Raw genomic sequence first — 14,818 nt, forward strand, 5'->3', positions numbered from 1 at the left:
AAAAAAATAGAAAAGGTGACTGATTTCTACTCTTGAGTCAATGGCTTAATGATAGCAGGCTAAAGTCTCTAAGATTCTCTACTGTTGAGTAATAATTTATTCCAGCACCAATCACGACACCTGTGTTCACAGCAGAAATAACATAATGGCATTGTTTTGAGTTGTGCATTGACTGCATCTAGATACAAAGAGTCCGGGAAATGGAGTATTACTAATGTTATAGAATATTTAATATCTACCAATATCTTTAAATATCAAATGGATATTAAAATGTTAATAAATTATTTATGCCTTAATAATTTACTAATAGTAATAATTTGTATTGTTGCACTTTAAATGAAAGGCAGGCAAGAGAGAAAGGGTTGGGGTAGTTGTTAGATAAGCTTACCTTAGTTTCAATAGTGTTTTCTCCCTTAAACTTAAAGCACTGAGACATATTGCAAAGGTGAAAACATAACTAATATGCTTGTTATAGTTCCCCAAAGAATTTTGTTAAGTGTTTTGAGGAAGTGATAGGAAACTGCTATTATTTGCTAAAACATAATAGTACTTAGAAACAAGCATAGGTACTTTTAAATAAATTCTTGATATTTTGGTAGTATTATCCCCATTTTTACAAATTGAGAAACTATGACAGATGTTAAGCAGTTTTTTTTTCAATTACAGAGTTAATAAATGGGAGAACTAAGTTTAGAAACTGATCTTTTTTTCTACACCAAGCTACATAAAAGTTGAAAGTTTTATAGAAAGTGTACTCTTTAGGAATGAGGAAACGTAAGTTCACACATACACAGATAAGTATTCTGTATCATATCCATTGACTAAAGCATTCTAAGTTTTCTACTTCTCTACATACATTGAAGTGGTCGTAGGTAATATAATTGAGAAGCTTCTGTATGTGCTGTGCGTATGCTAATCCTAGATCTACGAGTTAAGGACTGCTATTTCGGTTAGAAACCTAACATTGAATCTGGCACTCTCCTTGAGCTACAGTGTTGACCGTTGTACCACACACCTCTCTCTGTCTCTCTCTCTCCTAGTCTGTTCTCTCACACACTTTTTCTTGACAGCTGTTTTGTGTAAGAGATACTGGAGAGTTTTCAAGTTGATTATTTGCTGATTCCAGCTATTATGAACGAATTTCTACTTGTTTACTCATATAGGAGGTTGAGTAGGAAATTTTATGAAATCTTACAAATAAAACACATTTATAAGTTTCACTTTGGAAGTCATTACATACAGGATTTAAGAACTCTAAATTCAGATGTTTAAAACAAGACTTATAATTTGTTAATAAACTCTTTTTAGTTCATGATAGCTTATTACATGTTCTTAATTTAAGAACCACTATTGAGCACTGATCCAGAAATTGAAATGAGTGTAACAAATGAGTATGAGAAAATAATCCCAAGCAGATGGAAATTTTGCAGCTCAGAACTTCACAGTGAATCACTCTCTTGGAAGACCATCTCATTTCCTCCAGAGTCTATCAACAAAGAGATATGCAAAGTGATGTAGTTTTCATGTTTCAGCTTTAACATCTGCTGCACGGCAACCCAGTTCTGCTCCTGTCTCAGGAAACATCTATAAATATTGGTAAAGATTTGCTTTACTTTTGTTTCCAGGCTGTTTATCTCAATATTCATTCTATTGGCTGTAGTCCCTGACCATATGAGGGTAAATCAAAAAGTATCACTACAGTTCGTACATGAATGGGTTCATTAAAAACAAAGCCCCCAAAAAAGAAAGAATAATTAGCTCAAAGGGTTAAAGTAATTGCTCTTTGGGATTCCAGAGAAGAATCTTAATAGATTCCCTTGAAGGACACTGGATAATCCTAGGGCCTTCCTAGGAAGAAGCTTTTCAAAATTGAAAACTGCAACAGGCAGGAAAGTTGTACATGCCAAGGAATTTGTCAACGATTTTTTTCCCATAGCAATTTACCTGCCACTTCTTCAAGGATAGCTCCTTCTTCAAAGCTGTTCTATGGGAATTTCAGTGAGAAACCTTATTCCACCTACCATTCAGCCCCGATTTTGCTCGTTCAGACTTCTTTTTGTTGCCAAAATTCAAAGAACATTTCAAAGGAACATGATTTGTTCAGGATGCCAAAACTCTTATTTTGACATGGTGTAAATTGAGGAACTCTTCAGGGAAGGGTTAGCGAGAAGGAGGGAGAAGAGGAGAGAGGACAGAGGGAGAGACACCTAGAGACATTGAGAAACAATAACTCTAAAATTTGATATTTAAAAAAATAAATGTTTCTGTGATTATGTTCCAATACTTTTTGACTTACCCTTGTGCAGTATTGCTGGGTGATCTGAAACCCAGGTTTTGTTAATACAACTTGGTAGGGTTACGCCTGAAGCTACACAAGCAGTCCTATAAGGTCAGTGTACTGTCTTCAAGATTCAGTCTGTTGCCACCGCTGTTATTGGCTGTTTGCTCCTCTGTTACTTTGCCTTCCCACACATTATCAGTTTTAAAACAATGACTCACGAGACTTCTATATCTCTGTTTCACAAATTTATTTTATTTGTAAATCATTTTTATGAAGCCTGTGAAAATGTATATTGGTCCTGGTAAAATAAATTGTGGGTTCATCTTGATTTTTTTTAAATCATAGAGAAAATAATAAATATAATAAATTGTCAACACAACTACGTTGACATAGAGATTTCAGAACAGTAAACTTAGAGTTAATAAACTATGCCCACTGCTTGCATAATTTGTCTGATTGAGTATTTTAATTGGTATAATAAAGACTTGGGACTTAAAATATATTTAAGATCCCCAAATATTTGGACAAGTAAAACATAACTCTTCATACTCTTAGCAACAGATTGTTTTTATTACTTGTTTGTATAGTTGGCATGAACTGTTATTTAGAGTCTTGGAATAATAAGAGTCACTTGGGAGGGACTGTGGAGTATATTACGGGAATTCAATTGGCAGTGTTCACATATCAGTCTATTCTTTGCTTTAGAATCTGCTCTTTGCCTCTTTTCTTTCATAGGTGGGACTCTTCCCTGGACACTGTGTTGAGTTAATTAACCAAAAAGTTCCTCAGTCAGTGACCAACTCTGTGCCCAAACCGGGTAAGTGCATTTTTTTCATTAGTGTGATTGGTTTATGAACTGATTAAAGATAACATAATCCAGTCAAATACATAGATTTTTTGTTGCTATTGTTGGCATTTATTGACACATTTATTCATTCTTAATTTTACCTGGCTTTGTTTATTAATATGTCCTTATTTCTCTGTTATTCATTCCACATAGGTTACTTGCATTCAAATTTTTAGGGCATTTTGCTCCATTAAATTTTTTCATTTTTGCTTTCTCAGTTGTACAGTGGTAGTATAGCTTATTACTAAATAAAACCATAGACCTAAATAAAACTTTAATTTTTAAAAGTTTAAAGTAACTGCAAATGAATAAGAGGATGTATATTTTGTTGTGGTGGTTGTTAGGTGCTGTTGCATTGATTCTGATTCATAGCGATCCTATGTCTAACAGAAGGAAGCACTGCTTGATCATGTGCCAGCCTCAGAACAGTTCTTATGTTTGAGCCCATTGTTGCACCATTGCGTTAATCATCTTGTTGGAGGACTTCCTCTTTTTCTCCATTGCTCTACTTACCAAGCATGATGCCCTTTTCCAGGGCTGCTCTCCCATGATAGCATATCCATTCAGTGCCAGTAAACACCGAGGCTACTTTAGCAAATAGCTATCATTTATAGAATATACTTAAAGAGCCTTGATTGCACAGTGGGTGAGCACTTGCCAACTAACTGAAGCGGTGGAGAAAGAAAGGACAGCTGCTTCTATAAAGATCGACATCCTTGAAAACCCTCTGGCCAGTTCTGCTGTGTCTTACGTCACTGTGAGTCAGAATCAACTTGATGGCAATGTATTTTTCAAATAAGTGAGGAATTATTGCAGGGGATAAAAATAAAGACAATATATTACATCTGCTATGAACACACCTACCCCTGCCTATAAAAAGAAAAAAATAATCTGGGCCTCAGAAATTAATTGGATAGTTTCCTTTGAAAGTACTTTCAAGATTTAGGACCTTTGTGTAATGGAATCTGAGGGGAATGGATGGGAAAGTTGGGGGATGTGGAGGGAGAAGTTTGTTTTTTTTTCCCCTTCCTTAGTATTGTCCTACCTCTGCTCCCAAAGCTAACAGGAAACCATCTCATCTTTTATAGTACGTAGGTAAACTTAAAACTAAATCTTTTGCTGTTGAATTGTAACTCATTGCAGCAGTGTGAATGTGCTCCTAGGGTTTTCTTGGCTGTAATCTGCAGAAGCCGATAGGTAGGTCACCAGCTTGACTTTAATCTGCAGAAGCAGATAGGTAGGTCACCAGATAATTCTTTTGCAGTAATGTTGGGTAGATTCTAACCACCTACCTTTAAATTAGGAGTGGATCTAAACTGCACAAGCCAGGGTGAGTAAAAAGATAATAATCATTTTAAAACTTCTTTATAGAAAATGAGATAATCATTGTTGTAGTCGCCCTGACTATAGGAATTTGTTTATTTTTTAAAAGGGTTTCTTGATAGAGATGATATTTCATAACAGTGTTATTTATAGTTTTATTTGATCTAAGATTATCAACCCCATATCAAGGCATTTTTAGCCATTTGATAAATGTTTCTTCTTTGCATAAATGTCATTAAAATGACTTTCTTAATGGGTAACTTCCCAGTAAATTCTCAGTAGCTTTCCTCCCTCCTATTCCTTCCTTATTTTGCGCTCAATAATTTAAAAAAGAATCAAATAAAATTTACTGAGATATAATTTACCCACTTAAAAGTAGGTTGTAAGTATTTTCTCAGTGTTGTTCAACTGTTACTGCAATCAATTTTAGAACATTTCCTCACCAAAAAAGTCCTTTACCCATCAGTAGTTACTCCTCCATTCTCCTCTCCCCACAGCCCTAGGTAAACTCTAGTCTCCAATCTATTTTCATTTCTATATATTTGCCTGTTTTGGATATTTCATTTAAAGGGACTTATACAATAAGTGGTTCTTTATGACCAACTTCTTTCACTTAATGTATTTAATTTCAAGCTTTATTCAGTCCGTATTGTAGCATTTATTATTATTTAAATCTCTATTTCAACTTTTCATTGTGAATTAAGCAAAGGTTCACACATCAGGTAATCTTTTAAAACTTAGTAAATCATCATTGACAACTTAAACAGCTCATTAAACTTAGCAGTTGCCCTGTTCCTCCCACCAATTTTACCTCATCTCCCATTTGCAGTATATTCTTTTTCTCTTGCACTACATTGTCTTCCCCTTCACCCAAGTTAGCCCCTATCTGCTCTCTAGACTTGTTTTTCTTTCTGCCCCTTAACCATCAAAGTCTACTTTTTGGGGTATGCAAAACTTAATTTTTTTTAAAAAACAGTGATCTCATTCAATCTTTATCCCTTTTTGTTTGACTAACATCATTCCGCATAATGCCCTCCAAATTCATTCTTGTCACAGTTTAATAACTATTAAGTATCTGTTGATTTTTACTATGTTATGTACCAAAGTTTATCCATTTTTCTACAGATGGGCATTGAGGTGGTTTCCATTCACTTGCTATTGTGAATAGTGCTGCTATGAGGGAGGAATTATGTTTGTCTATGCAGTGCTCTTTATTTCTGTAGGACATATACCAAGTAGCATTGTTTCTGGTTCAAATGGTATTTCTATTATGTTTGTTAAATGTTTTTGTCAGGAGTGGTTTGATTTCATCAAGTACATTTTCTTGCCAACTGATATGATGATATAGTTCTTTTTCATTGTTTTATTGATATGGCGGATTATATTGATTGTTTTTCTAGTGTTAAACCACCTTGCATATGTGTGTGAATCCTATTTTGTTATAAAGTTTTTAAAATATATATTTTACTGGATTCTATTGGTTAGAATTTTTATTGAGAAATTTTACATCTATGATCATCAAGGGCTTGATGTATAATCTTCTCTTCTGGAGATATCTTTCTTGGTTTTGATTATCAGTGTTATGCTTGCTTCATAAAATAAATTCAGGAGCGTAGTTTTCTTTTCTGTATTTGAGAATACTTTGAGTAGAATTGGTGTCAGCTCTTCTCTGAATGTTTGGCAGAATTCCTTGGTGAAGCCATTTGGGTCTGGACCTTTGTTGCTGTTGTGGGGAGTTTTGTAATAACTCAATCAATCTCTTCTCTTGTTATGAATCTGTTCAGTTATTTTACATCAATGTGTGGTAGCTTAGGGAGATAGTGTGTTTTTAGAAATCTGTTAATTTCTTCTCAGTTACCAAATTTAGGTACATTTGTTATCTTTATTTCAGTTTGTTCTGTTTTGATTTCCTTTTTTTCTCATTTATTTGTGATATTTATTGCTGCTACTTTTCCTTTGTTAGATTTGCCAGTGGTCAATTTTGTTAATCCTTTCAAAGAACAACTTCTTGTTGATTCTTTCCGTTGTTTTTCTGTTTCATTTCTTTATGCCTTAATCTTTATTATTTCTTTTCTTCTTAGGACTGAAGGTTTATTTTTGCTGTGCTTGTTCCAGCTGTTGGAGATATTGAGTTAATGTGTTGATTTTGCTTATTTCTTTTTCTTTATTGTGTAAATTTAATCCTGTAAATTGCTTTCTGAGTACTACTATATCTGAATCCCAATGTTTTTTGGTATTCTGTATTTTCATTCTCATTTGTTTCAAGTAATTTTAAATTTTAATCCTTTATTTCTTTTAGTATACCAGGTAATTTCAAAGCAAGTCATTGTTCAGTTCCCATATTTTTGCTCTTTTCTATTACTGATTTTTCTATTTGGATTTCCAATTTTATAGTGTTGTGATCTGAGTAAATGGGTTTAGAATATCTCAATTATTTTGAATTTATTAAGGCCTGCTTTGAGGTGCAATATATTTTATACTCCATAGAAAATTCCATGTGTACTGGAAAATAATGTATATTGTTTTGGGTAGAGTGTTCTGCATATGTCTGTTAGGCTTGGTTTTCTTAAGAAACAACATCAGTGACATTTATATATGTACCAGAAAGAAATTTCTATCAAGAACGCAGCTTACACAGCTGCAAAGCAGCAGGCCCTGCAGAGCTAAAGTTCTGTGGGTCAGATGCCCTTCCAAACTCACATGGTTGCTGAACTGGGGGACCAGGGAGCTGGAAGACAAATGGAGAGGCAGAAGAAGGATAATGCAGGAATCGAGAAAATGATGGACACAATTCAAGCGGATCTAAGGTGGGCAACATGACAGGCCACCAACCTCAAATGTCAAGACACCAGGCTAACAAGAAGAGGGGAAGATACCGTATATACTCATGTATAAGCCGAGTTTTTCAGCACAAAAACATGTGCTGAAAAACTGGGGTTTGGCTTACACACAGGTCACTGGTACCTCAGCGAGGTGTAACATCTCACTGCCCTCCCCCCAGGTAATGAGACAAGCGCCTTTGTCTCGTGGGTGATTGCCGTTTCTCTGCTGTTCATTCAAAGCCCTGCTGACACTGCAGAGCTTTGAATGTTTGTTTACTCACATCTAACCAATCAGAGCCATACTATGACGTGGACGGCTCCAATTCACAGACGCACGGTAGTGATTCACTTACGCCGGCAGCTAAACTGGTAAGGATGTCTCTGTGGCTGCACTCCGTCTCTCCCCTCTGGTCTCTGTGTTAATTCACATCCTGCATCCCCTGCCCACAGGGACTCCCTCCCCTCCTCCTGGCTAACACATCGCGGGGGAAGGGGGTTATTACCATGAAAGTTCTTTTTCCAAGTCTTGTTTTTTTTTTTTTTTATCATATTAGAAATGGATACTCTTGAACCAAAACAAAAAAGCCAGTCATATGAGGCTGGTTTCAAAATGAAGGTTGTGTCAAGAGCAGAAGAGAGCAATAACAGTATTGCAAGTAGGGAATTCTGTGTTGACGAAAGCAAGTGAGGGAGTGACGGAAAATGAAGGCTGATTTGGAACAGATTCCAAAAGCTCATCGTGGTTTAACGTCTTTTTATGGGACTCTAGAGAGTGAATTGCGTAAATGGGTTATGGAGTGTCGTCAAAATGGTTACTGTGTAGCATGCATGGGAATCCGCGTACGTGCTCTACAAATGGGTAAGGATGACAAATAAAAAGCACCAGGCACTGAAAAATTTGGTGCGTCAGCAGGATGGTGTACCTGCTCCATGAATAGGTTTGGCTTACTATGTTTGAGACAAAGAACAAAGATTTCCCAGTCAGTTATTATAAAACAAAGAAGGATTTTTATTTATGACCTGGTAGATATTGGGAATATGGATGAAACTGCCATGACTTTTGATCTTCCAAGCAACAGAACTGTGGCAAGTTTAGGAGAAAAAAACATTTTTCTCAAAGCCACAGGAAATGAAAAAAAACACTTTACAGTTGTTCTATTATGTTTGGCTAATGGAACTAAGCCGTGTCCTGTCATTATTTTTAAAAGAAATACCTTGCTTTAAAAGATCAATTTCCCACCAAGAATTACTGTGTGTGCACATGTTAAAGGCTGGATGGATGAAGATGGAACAAAAACATGGCTGGAAGAAATTGGGAACCAACAACCAGGAGCAACCTTAAAGAAAAAAGCCACCGTTACTTGTTTGGGATATGGTCAGATCACACCTATCAGATGACATAAAAATATTGGCAAAATCTAGTAAAGTTACTTTAGCCTTTATTCCAGGTGGGCTTACATCTGTTCTACAGCTTCTGGATGTATCTTTGAATAAGCCTTTTAAAGACTGTGTGAAGGATGTGGCATGAATGGATGTCATCTGGTCAAGCCCGACTAACAAAAGGAGGAAATCTCATGAAGCCTGACATAGAGTTAATAGCAAGTGTGTTCGCGATGCATGGGAAGACATTCCAGAAGACATGGTGCGACGTGCCTTCCAGAAATGTAGTATTAGTAATGCTATGGATGGCAGTGAAGACTGCGCTTTGTATGAAAATGACAGCAGTGATGGTGATGACGGCGATCTCAGTGGGGACAGAGTCTATGATGACCTCACATCAGCTGAAGCTCTGCATTGGGATACGGACGATGATGAGGAATCCAGTTTTGAAGGATTTTAACTCTTTGCGTTTAGCTTGGTTGCTGATTGAGCTCAGGGAATAGTACTCTTAAGGTATCATTGTTGATACCTTATTGTTTTTGTTGAACCTATTTTCTACTTACTGTGCTGGTTTAGTAATGTTAAATGACTTGTCCTTTTATTTATGTTTTTTATTTAAAATAAATATTTAAATACATTACCCCACTGATGTCTCAAATTTTTGGTAATTTTCTTTTCTTTTTTTTATTATTGAAACTCACCAATAGCTTCTGCATTTCCCACCCTAGGCTTATAGTCAAGTCAATCAGTTTTTCTGGTTTCCCAGGTAATAATTAGGTACCTTGGTTTATACTCAGGTTGGCTTATATTCGAGTATTACGGTAGTTCTCCACAGTGTTTGTTTATAGATATACAGTAGACACCACCCCAAGTAGATATACTCAGGCTGTGATCTGTATCTTACGGGGGAGGAGGTCTTACTGCCAACTGCTGAGGATTCTGACCCAGCCAAGTTGACACTGTGGTTGCCACAGTTGTTTCAAACTTAACGTTTTGAGAGTGGTGCAGGCCTGGGCAATATTTTGTTGTGTTGCACATGGTTGCCATGAGTCAGAATTCATTGGATGGCACCTAAGAACAAGGACAGTGATGGCAGAAACTCTGTAATGTGGAATAGGAGTGAGGAGAGTAGACATCATTGCTTTGTTCTTAGTCTTGGACTAAAGCATCCATTTTGTGACCAATTATGTATGTTAGTTGAAGATTTGTCATATATTTCTTTATCAGTTGGAGAAAGTCCTCTTCTTTTCCTTGTTCAGTGTTTTTATCATGCAAAATACATTGGTTTTCCTCAAATGTTTACAGTGTATTGAGATGATCATGTGGTGGCTGCTTTTTAATTTTTTTCGTTTCCTGTTTTTATGCTATTAAGATTTAGCTTTATCTTCCTTTATTGTACCTGCAGTAAACCATCAAAAATTAAGTTAAGTGTATAATTCTTTTTATAACTATATCAAAAAGTTTTCATCACTTTTTCTTGGTTACCAAATCTTACCTTGGATATCTTTGATTTGAAGATTTATTATAAAGTAGCTTTTAAAAATTCTTCTAATTAAAATAAACTATCAAAAACTTTCTGAAGTCTTAAGTGGGAAATTGACGGTTCTAATATTGATAACCTCTAGAAGCTTTTACAATTTTGGAAAGTTATTTGGTTGTTGATCAATTTTGAAAATTTTGTATCTATTCATAGACTTTTGATATTATTAATTCTATATAAGTAATGATATTTTTAAAAACCAGCTCACCTTCTAAAGTAACATATTGTCTTCTAAATTTTGAGAACAGCATTATAGAGTTGGCACAGGGAAATGTACATTCTTAATACAGTTTTGAAAAGGAGATTGTGAATTCTGCCAGCTTTAGGCTTATTTCACACTTTAAAACTGTCTTGCCTACAGTATCAACAACTTGAATGTTCTATTTATTTTTAACATTGCCATCTGTCACTGCTATATTCCAAATGAGAAGGAAACAGATACGGTTGAGAATAAAATTTAAAGCCCCCTATAGTATTACACAACAAGGTTAATAGGAAAATTTGCCCTCTTGGACCTGTTTTTAATGTTCTCAATATGTTCAATTATCTTCATATATAAAAATAAAATATATTAGTCACAATGTATTGGTTGAGATTGCAAGTATCCATGGTACTTTTTTTTTAAGTCAGAGTCAGCATGAAAAAGCGAAGAGGGGAGGAAAAAGAAACATAAAAGCTTTTCTGTCCAAAACCGACCTTTAGTTCAATCACAGTAGGGCTTTGAGATGATAGAAAATGTTGGAATTGAGATCTGGAGAAGACAAAAGGAAAGCACTTGTGATGTTTTGTTGTTTGTGTTTGTACTTGGAGTTCATTGAGCATTTTAGATCTATTTTTTGATGTCTGAAAGTTTGTAATGTTCTCAGCTATTATCTCTTTAAATATTTATTTTGTCTAGTTCTCTCCCTCTGCTTCTTGCAAAATTGGCTTATACACTTTAATGTTGTCCTGTAGATTACACACACTATATTCTTTTTTAGAAACTATATATGCATTTACTTTTGTTTATGTGCTGTGTGTGTATGCACTCTCCAATAGTTTCTTTTTTTTATGTACAACTATTGTGATTTGGATGAAGGTTTACAGAGACATCGGTTTTCTATTCAACAATTCATATCCTTTTTTCCCCCCATGCCATTGATTGCAATTCCCACAATGTTAACACCACTCACTCCATTTCTTGTCTATCCTGCTCTGCCCGCATGACCTTGGTCCCTTGGGCAAATGTGTTACCCTTTTAAAGTAGAATGGTTGATTTTTTCATACGAAGCCTAACTCCCTAGTGTAATTTTCAGTCTGCAGAGCTGACTCTTGTTTGGCTGAAAACTGAACCACAAAGGTGAGTTCAGTTCCAAGATTGGAGGCCATAGTCTTAGGACCAACACTAGCCCCTATCAGAGCAATGAGCCTGGAATTATGTTGTGATTTTGAGTTTTGATCCATGGTTTTCCCCTATTCCATTCAGGATTTCTAATATAATCCCTTTCTGAGCACTCCATAAGGTATCCTGCACCACCTTTTTCTTTTGTTTTAGGGTCTTAGAAGCTGAGCTTCTGTGATCCATTTGTCCTTTGAACTTATTGTTTCCATGCATGTTTGCTTTTCTTCACTGCAGACAGGGAGAGGCCAATGTTTGCACCTTAGTTAACTCCCAATTGCCACTTCCCAAAGTAGGATATAGAACATTGTTGTTGTTGACTATAGTATGCCAGTTGACTTTATTATGGTTCTGAACCCCTAGAATCAGTTCATTTTATCCCTCAAGGTGTTTGGTTATGATGTTTTCATCACTTTGCCCATTATATGCTCTACAATACATATGGGTATATTTACCTAAACTAAGCCAGACCCACTGCCATCAAGTAAATTCTGATAGCCAATATGGATATATAGAATCAAACCTACATTTGTCAAACCTCTCACTCTCTTTCTATATAGGTGTAGTCTTATTCATCTTCCATCCCTTTTCTCCCCGCATGTGCATATTATTGTTAATACTAATAATGCAGGGTTTTTGTACATGATAGTATTTGCCTTTGTTGCCTTTGCGCGTCTCCTAGTATGTTCCTTTTTCTGGATAGTTTGGTGCTGGATATGTCCCGTATTGTACATGGCCTTCCCCTTTATCTGCCCTCTAGTGCTGCCCTGCTTTCTGCCTCTACCCATGGTAACTATCCAAGAATGTTTCTTTCTACATGGAAACCTTCTCTTGAGTTTGTGTTATTACTGTCTCATAAACTTTTTGTGACTGGTTGATTTCACTATAATATCCACCAGGTTTATCCATGTTACGAGGGTTTTTAGATTCCATCATTACTCTTTAAGGTTGCATAATATCCCATTGTGTGTCCACCTAGTTAATTTATCTATTTACCCATTGGTGAGCATTTAGGTTGTTAGCATGCTGTTGCTATTTTGACGTGCTACAGTGAACATGGATGTGAATATATATATACTTGTCACATTTTTTATTTCTGTAGACTATATACCTAGTAGTGGGCTTGGTAGATCATATGGAATTTTTATTTCCAAAATTTTAAAGATGTGCCATATTGTTTTCTACAGTGTTTATAATAGCTTACAGTCCCAGCAGCAGTTTCCAGTCTTCCACATCCTCAGTGTGATTTGTTACTTTGTTTTCAACTTTACTGTTAATCCTGGGGTGATAGATATCTCCTTGTTGTTTTCATGTGCATCTTCTTAATAGTGAAAGGATACCTGATGGCACTGTTAGGGAAGTGGTGGGGTGCTAATCACAAGGTCAGCAGTTCAAATCCACCACCCACTCTGTGGTAGAAAGATGAGATTATCTGCTTCTATACAGCCTTGGAAACCCTATGAGTCAGAATATTCTCAATGGCAATAAATTGAATTGGAATGGCTTATGAAAGAGCTCTTGTGGCTTAGCAGGTTCAGCTAACTGTCAGCAGTTCAAACACACCAGCTGCTGCTACAGAGGAAAAAGATGAAGTTAGCTGCTCATACAGCCTTACAGTCTGGAAAGCACGAAGAACCAGTTTTACTCTGGCCTACAAGGTCTCTCTGAGTTGAAACTGACTTAGTAGACAGGGGTTTTGAGTTTGGAATGGCTAATTAATGATTCTGAACATTTCTTTATGTTAATTGGCTCATTGAATGTCTTTTTTAGTGATGTCTTTTTGTGTTCTCTGCCTATTTTTAAATTAGATTGTCATTTTCTTTTTGAGAGTGTTCGGTTTTCTAAAAATTTTAGAAATTAGCTCCGTGTCTGATATATTGTTGCCTAAATTTTTCCCAGTCTATGGGTTCTGCTTTTACTCTTTTGGTGAAATCTTTTGGTACACACAAATGTTTAATGTTTAGGAGGTCCAGTATATCTAGATATCCAGTTTGTTTTCTACTGTTTGTGAATTTTTAGTTATGCTTCACTGTTTATGTTGTGTATTGTGGCTCCTATTTTTCCTTAACCATCTTGTTAATTTTAAGTTTAACATTTAGGTTTTTGATACATGGTGTGTGTGGGGGGGAGAGGTTGAGATATAATGAGACCTGTTTCACTTTTATGTAAATGGCTATTCAGTTTTGGAACAACATCTGTATTAAAGAGGGTGGGAAATAAGCCCAACGAAGATTTAGGCGCCTTCCACATCAGTAGAATGTCTAGGTGTCCAGTGGTGTGGAGAATGCCAAGATATTCCTAGTAAAGTGAAGGATAAGCTATTTCATCTATGCTTCCCCGCCAACTAAGCAGGAGGCAACATATCCCTCATCCAGGTGTGCTACTCCAACCTGTTTACCAAGTGGTGCGAAAGGCCGCCAGTGTGGAGTGAGTCCAGAAAGAAAAGGCTCTGCAACAGGTCCAGGCTGCCACGCATGATGCTTTCCACGGGTACCATATGATCCAGCTGGCCCACGGTGCTAGACATATCATTTGCACATAGAGATGCACTGCGGAGTCTTTTGCAGACCCTTATTGGCAAATCACAGTGCAGACCCATGTGATATTGGAGTACAATTCTGCCATCCTCTACAGACAACTACTCCCCTTTTGTAAAGGAGCTGTTAGCTTGCTACTGGATCTTAGTGGAGACTGAAAAATGAACCACCAAGTTACCACGAGGGTGAGCTGACCATCGTGACCTGGGTGTTGTCTGACCCGCAAAGTCATAAAATTGGACGAGCACTGCAGCACTCCGTCATGAAAGGAATTGGTCTATATGAAATCGGACTAGAGCAAGACCTGACGGGACAAGCAAGCTCCATGCACAAGTGGTCCAAATGCCCACAGTCTCCACTTCTTCCACAGTACCTTCCTTCTCCCAGTGTGCGCCCATGGCCTCCTGGGGAGTTACATGAAGTTGACTGAGGAACAGAAAATTCATACTTTGTTTACTGTTGGCTCTGTGTGATATGCAGGTGCCACTCCCCCTTTCTGGGTTCTCCCTAAAGGACATTGGTGAAGGGAAATCCTCCCAATGGGCAGAATTTTGAGCAGCGAACCTGCCATTCAGTTTGCCTGGAAGGAGAAATGGCCAAATGTGCAACTGTATACTGATTCATGGGCTGTGACTAATGGTTTGGCTGATGGTCAGGAAATTGGATGGAATATGATTGGAAAATTGGTGACAAGGAGGTATGGGGAAGAT

General features: G+C 36.7%; 1 protein-coding gene across 3 annotated transcripts in view; it reads left to right on the forward strand.

Annotated features, from left to right (window-relative positions):
- ARHGAP32 (Rho GTPase activating protein 32) overlaps positions 1–14,818 on the forward strand; it is a 297,599-nt gene that overhangs the window by 211,696 nt on the left and 71,085 nt on the right. For all 3 annotated transcript variants that reach the window (XM_075564089.1, XM_075564090.1, XM_075564091.1), the window contains one exon: positions 3,017–3,098. In XM_075564089.1, the coding sequence (XP_075420204.1) occupies positions 3,017–3,098 (82 nt within the window). The remainder of the gene's footprint in view (positions 1–3,016; positions 3,099–14,818) is intronic.

This window comes from Tenrec ecaudatus, chromosome 12 (genome assembly GCF_050624435.1).
Source record: "Tenrec ecaudatus isolate mTenEca1 chromosome 12, mTenEca1.hap1, whole genome shotgun sequence".
NCBI classification, from domain to species: domain Eukaryota; kingdom Metazoa; phylum Chordata; class Mammalia; order Afrosoricida; family Tenrecidae; genus Tenrec; species Tenrec ecaudatus.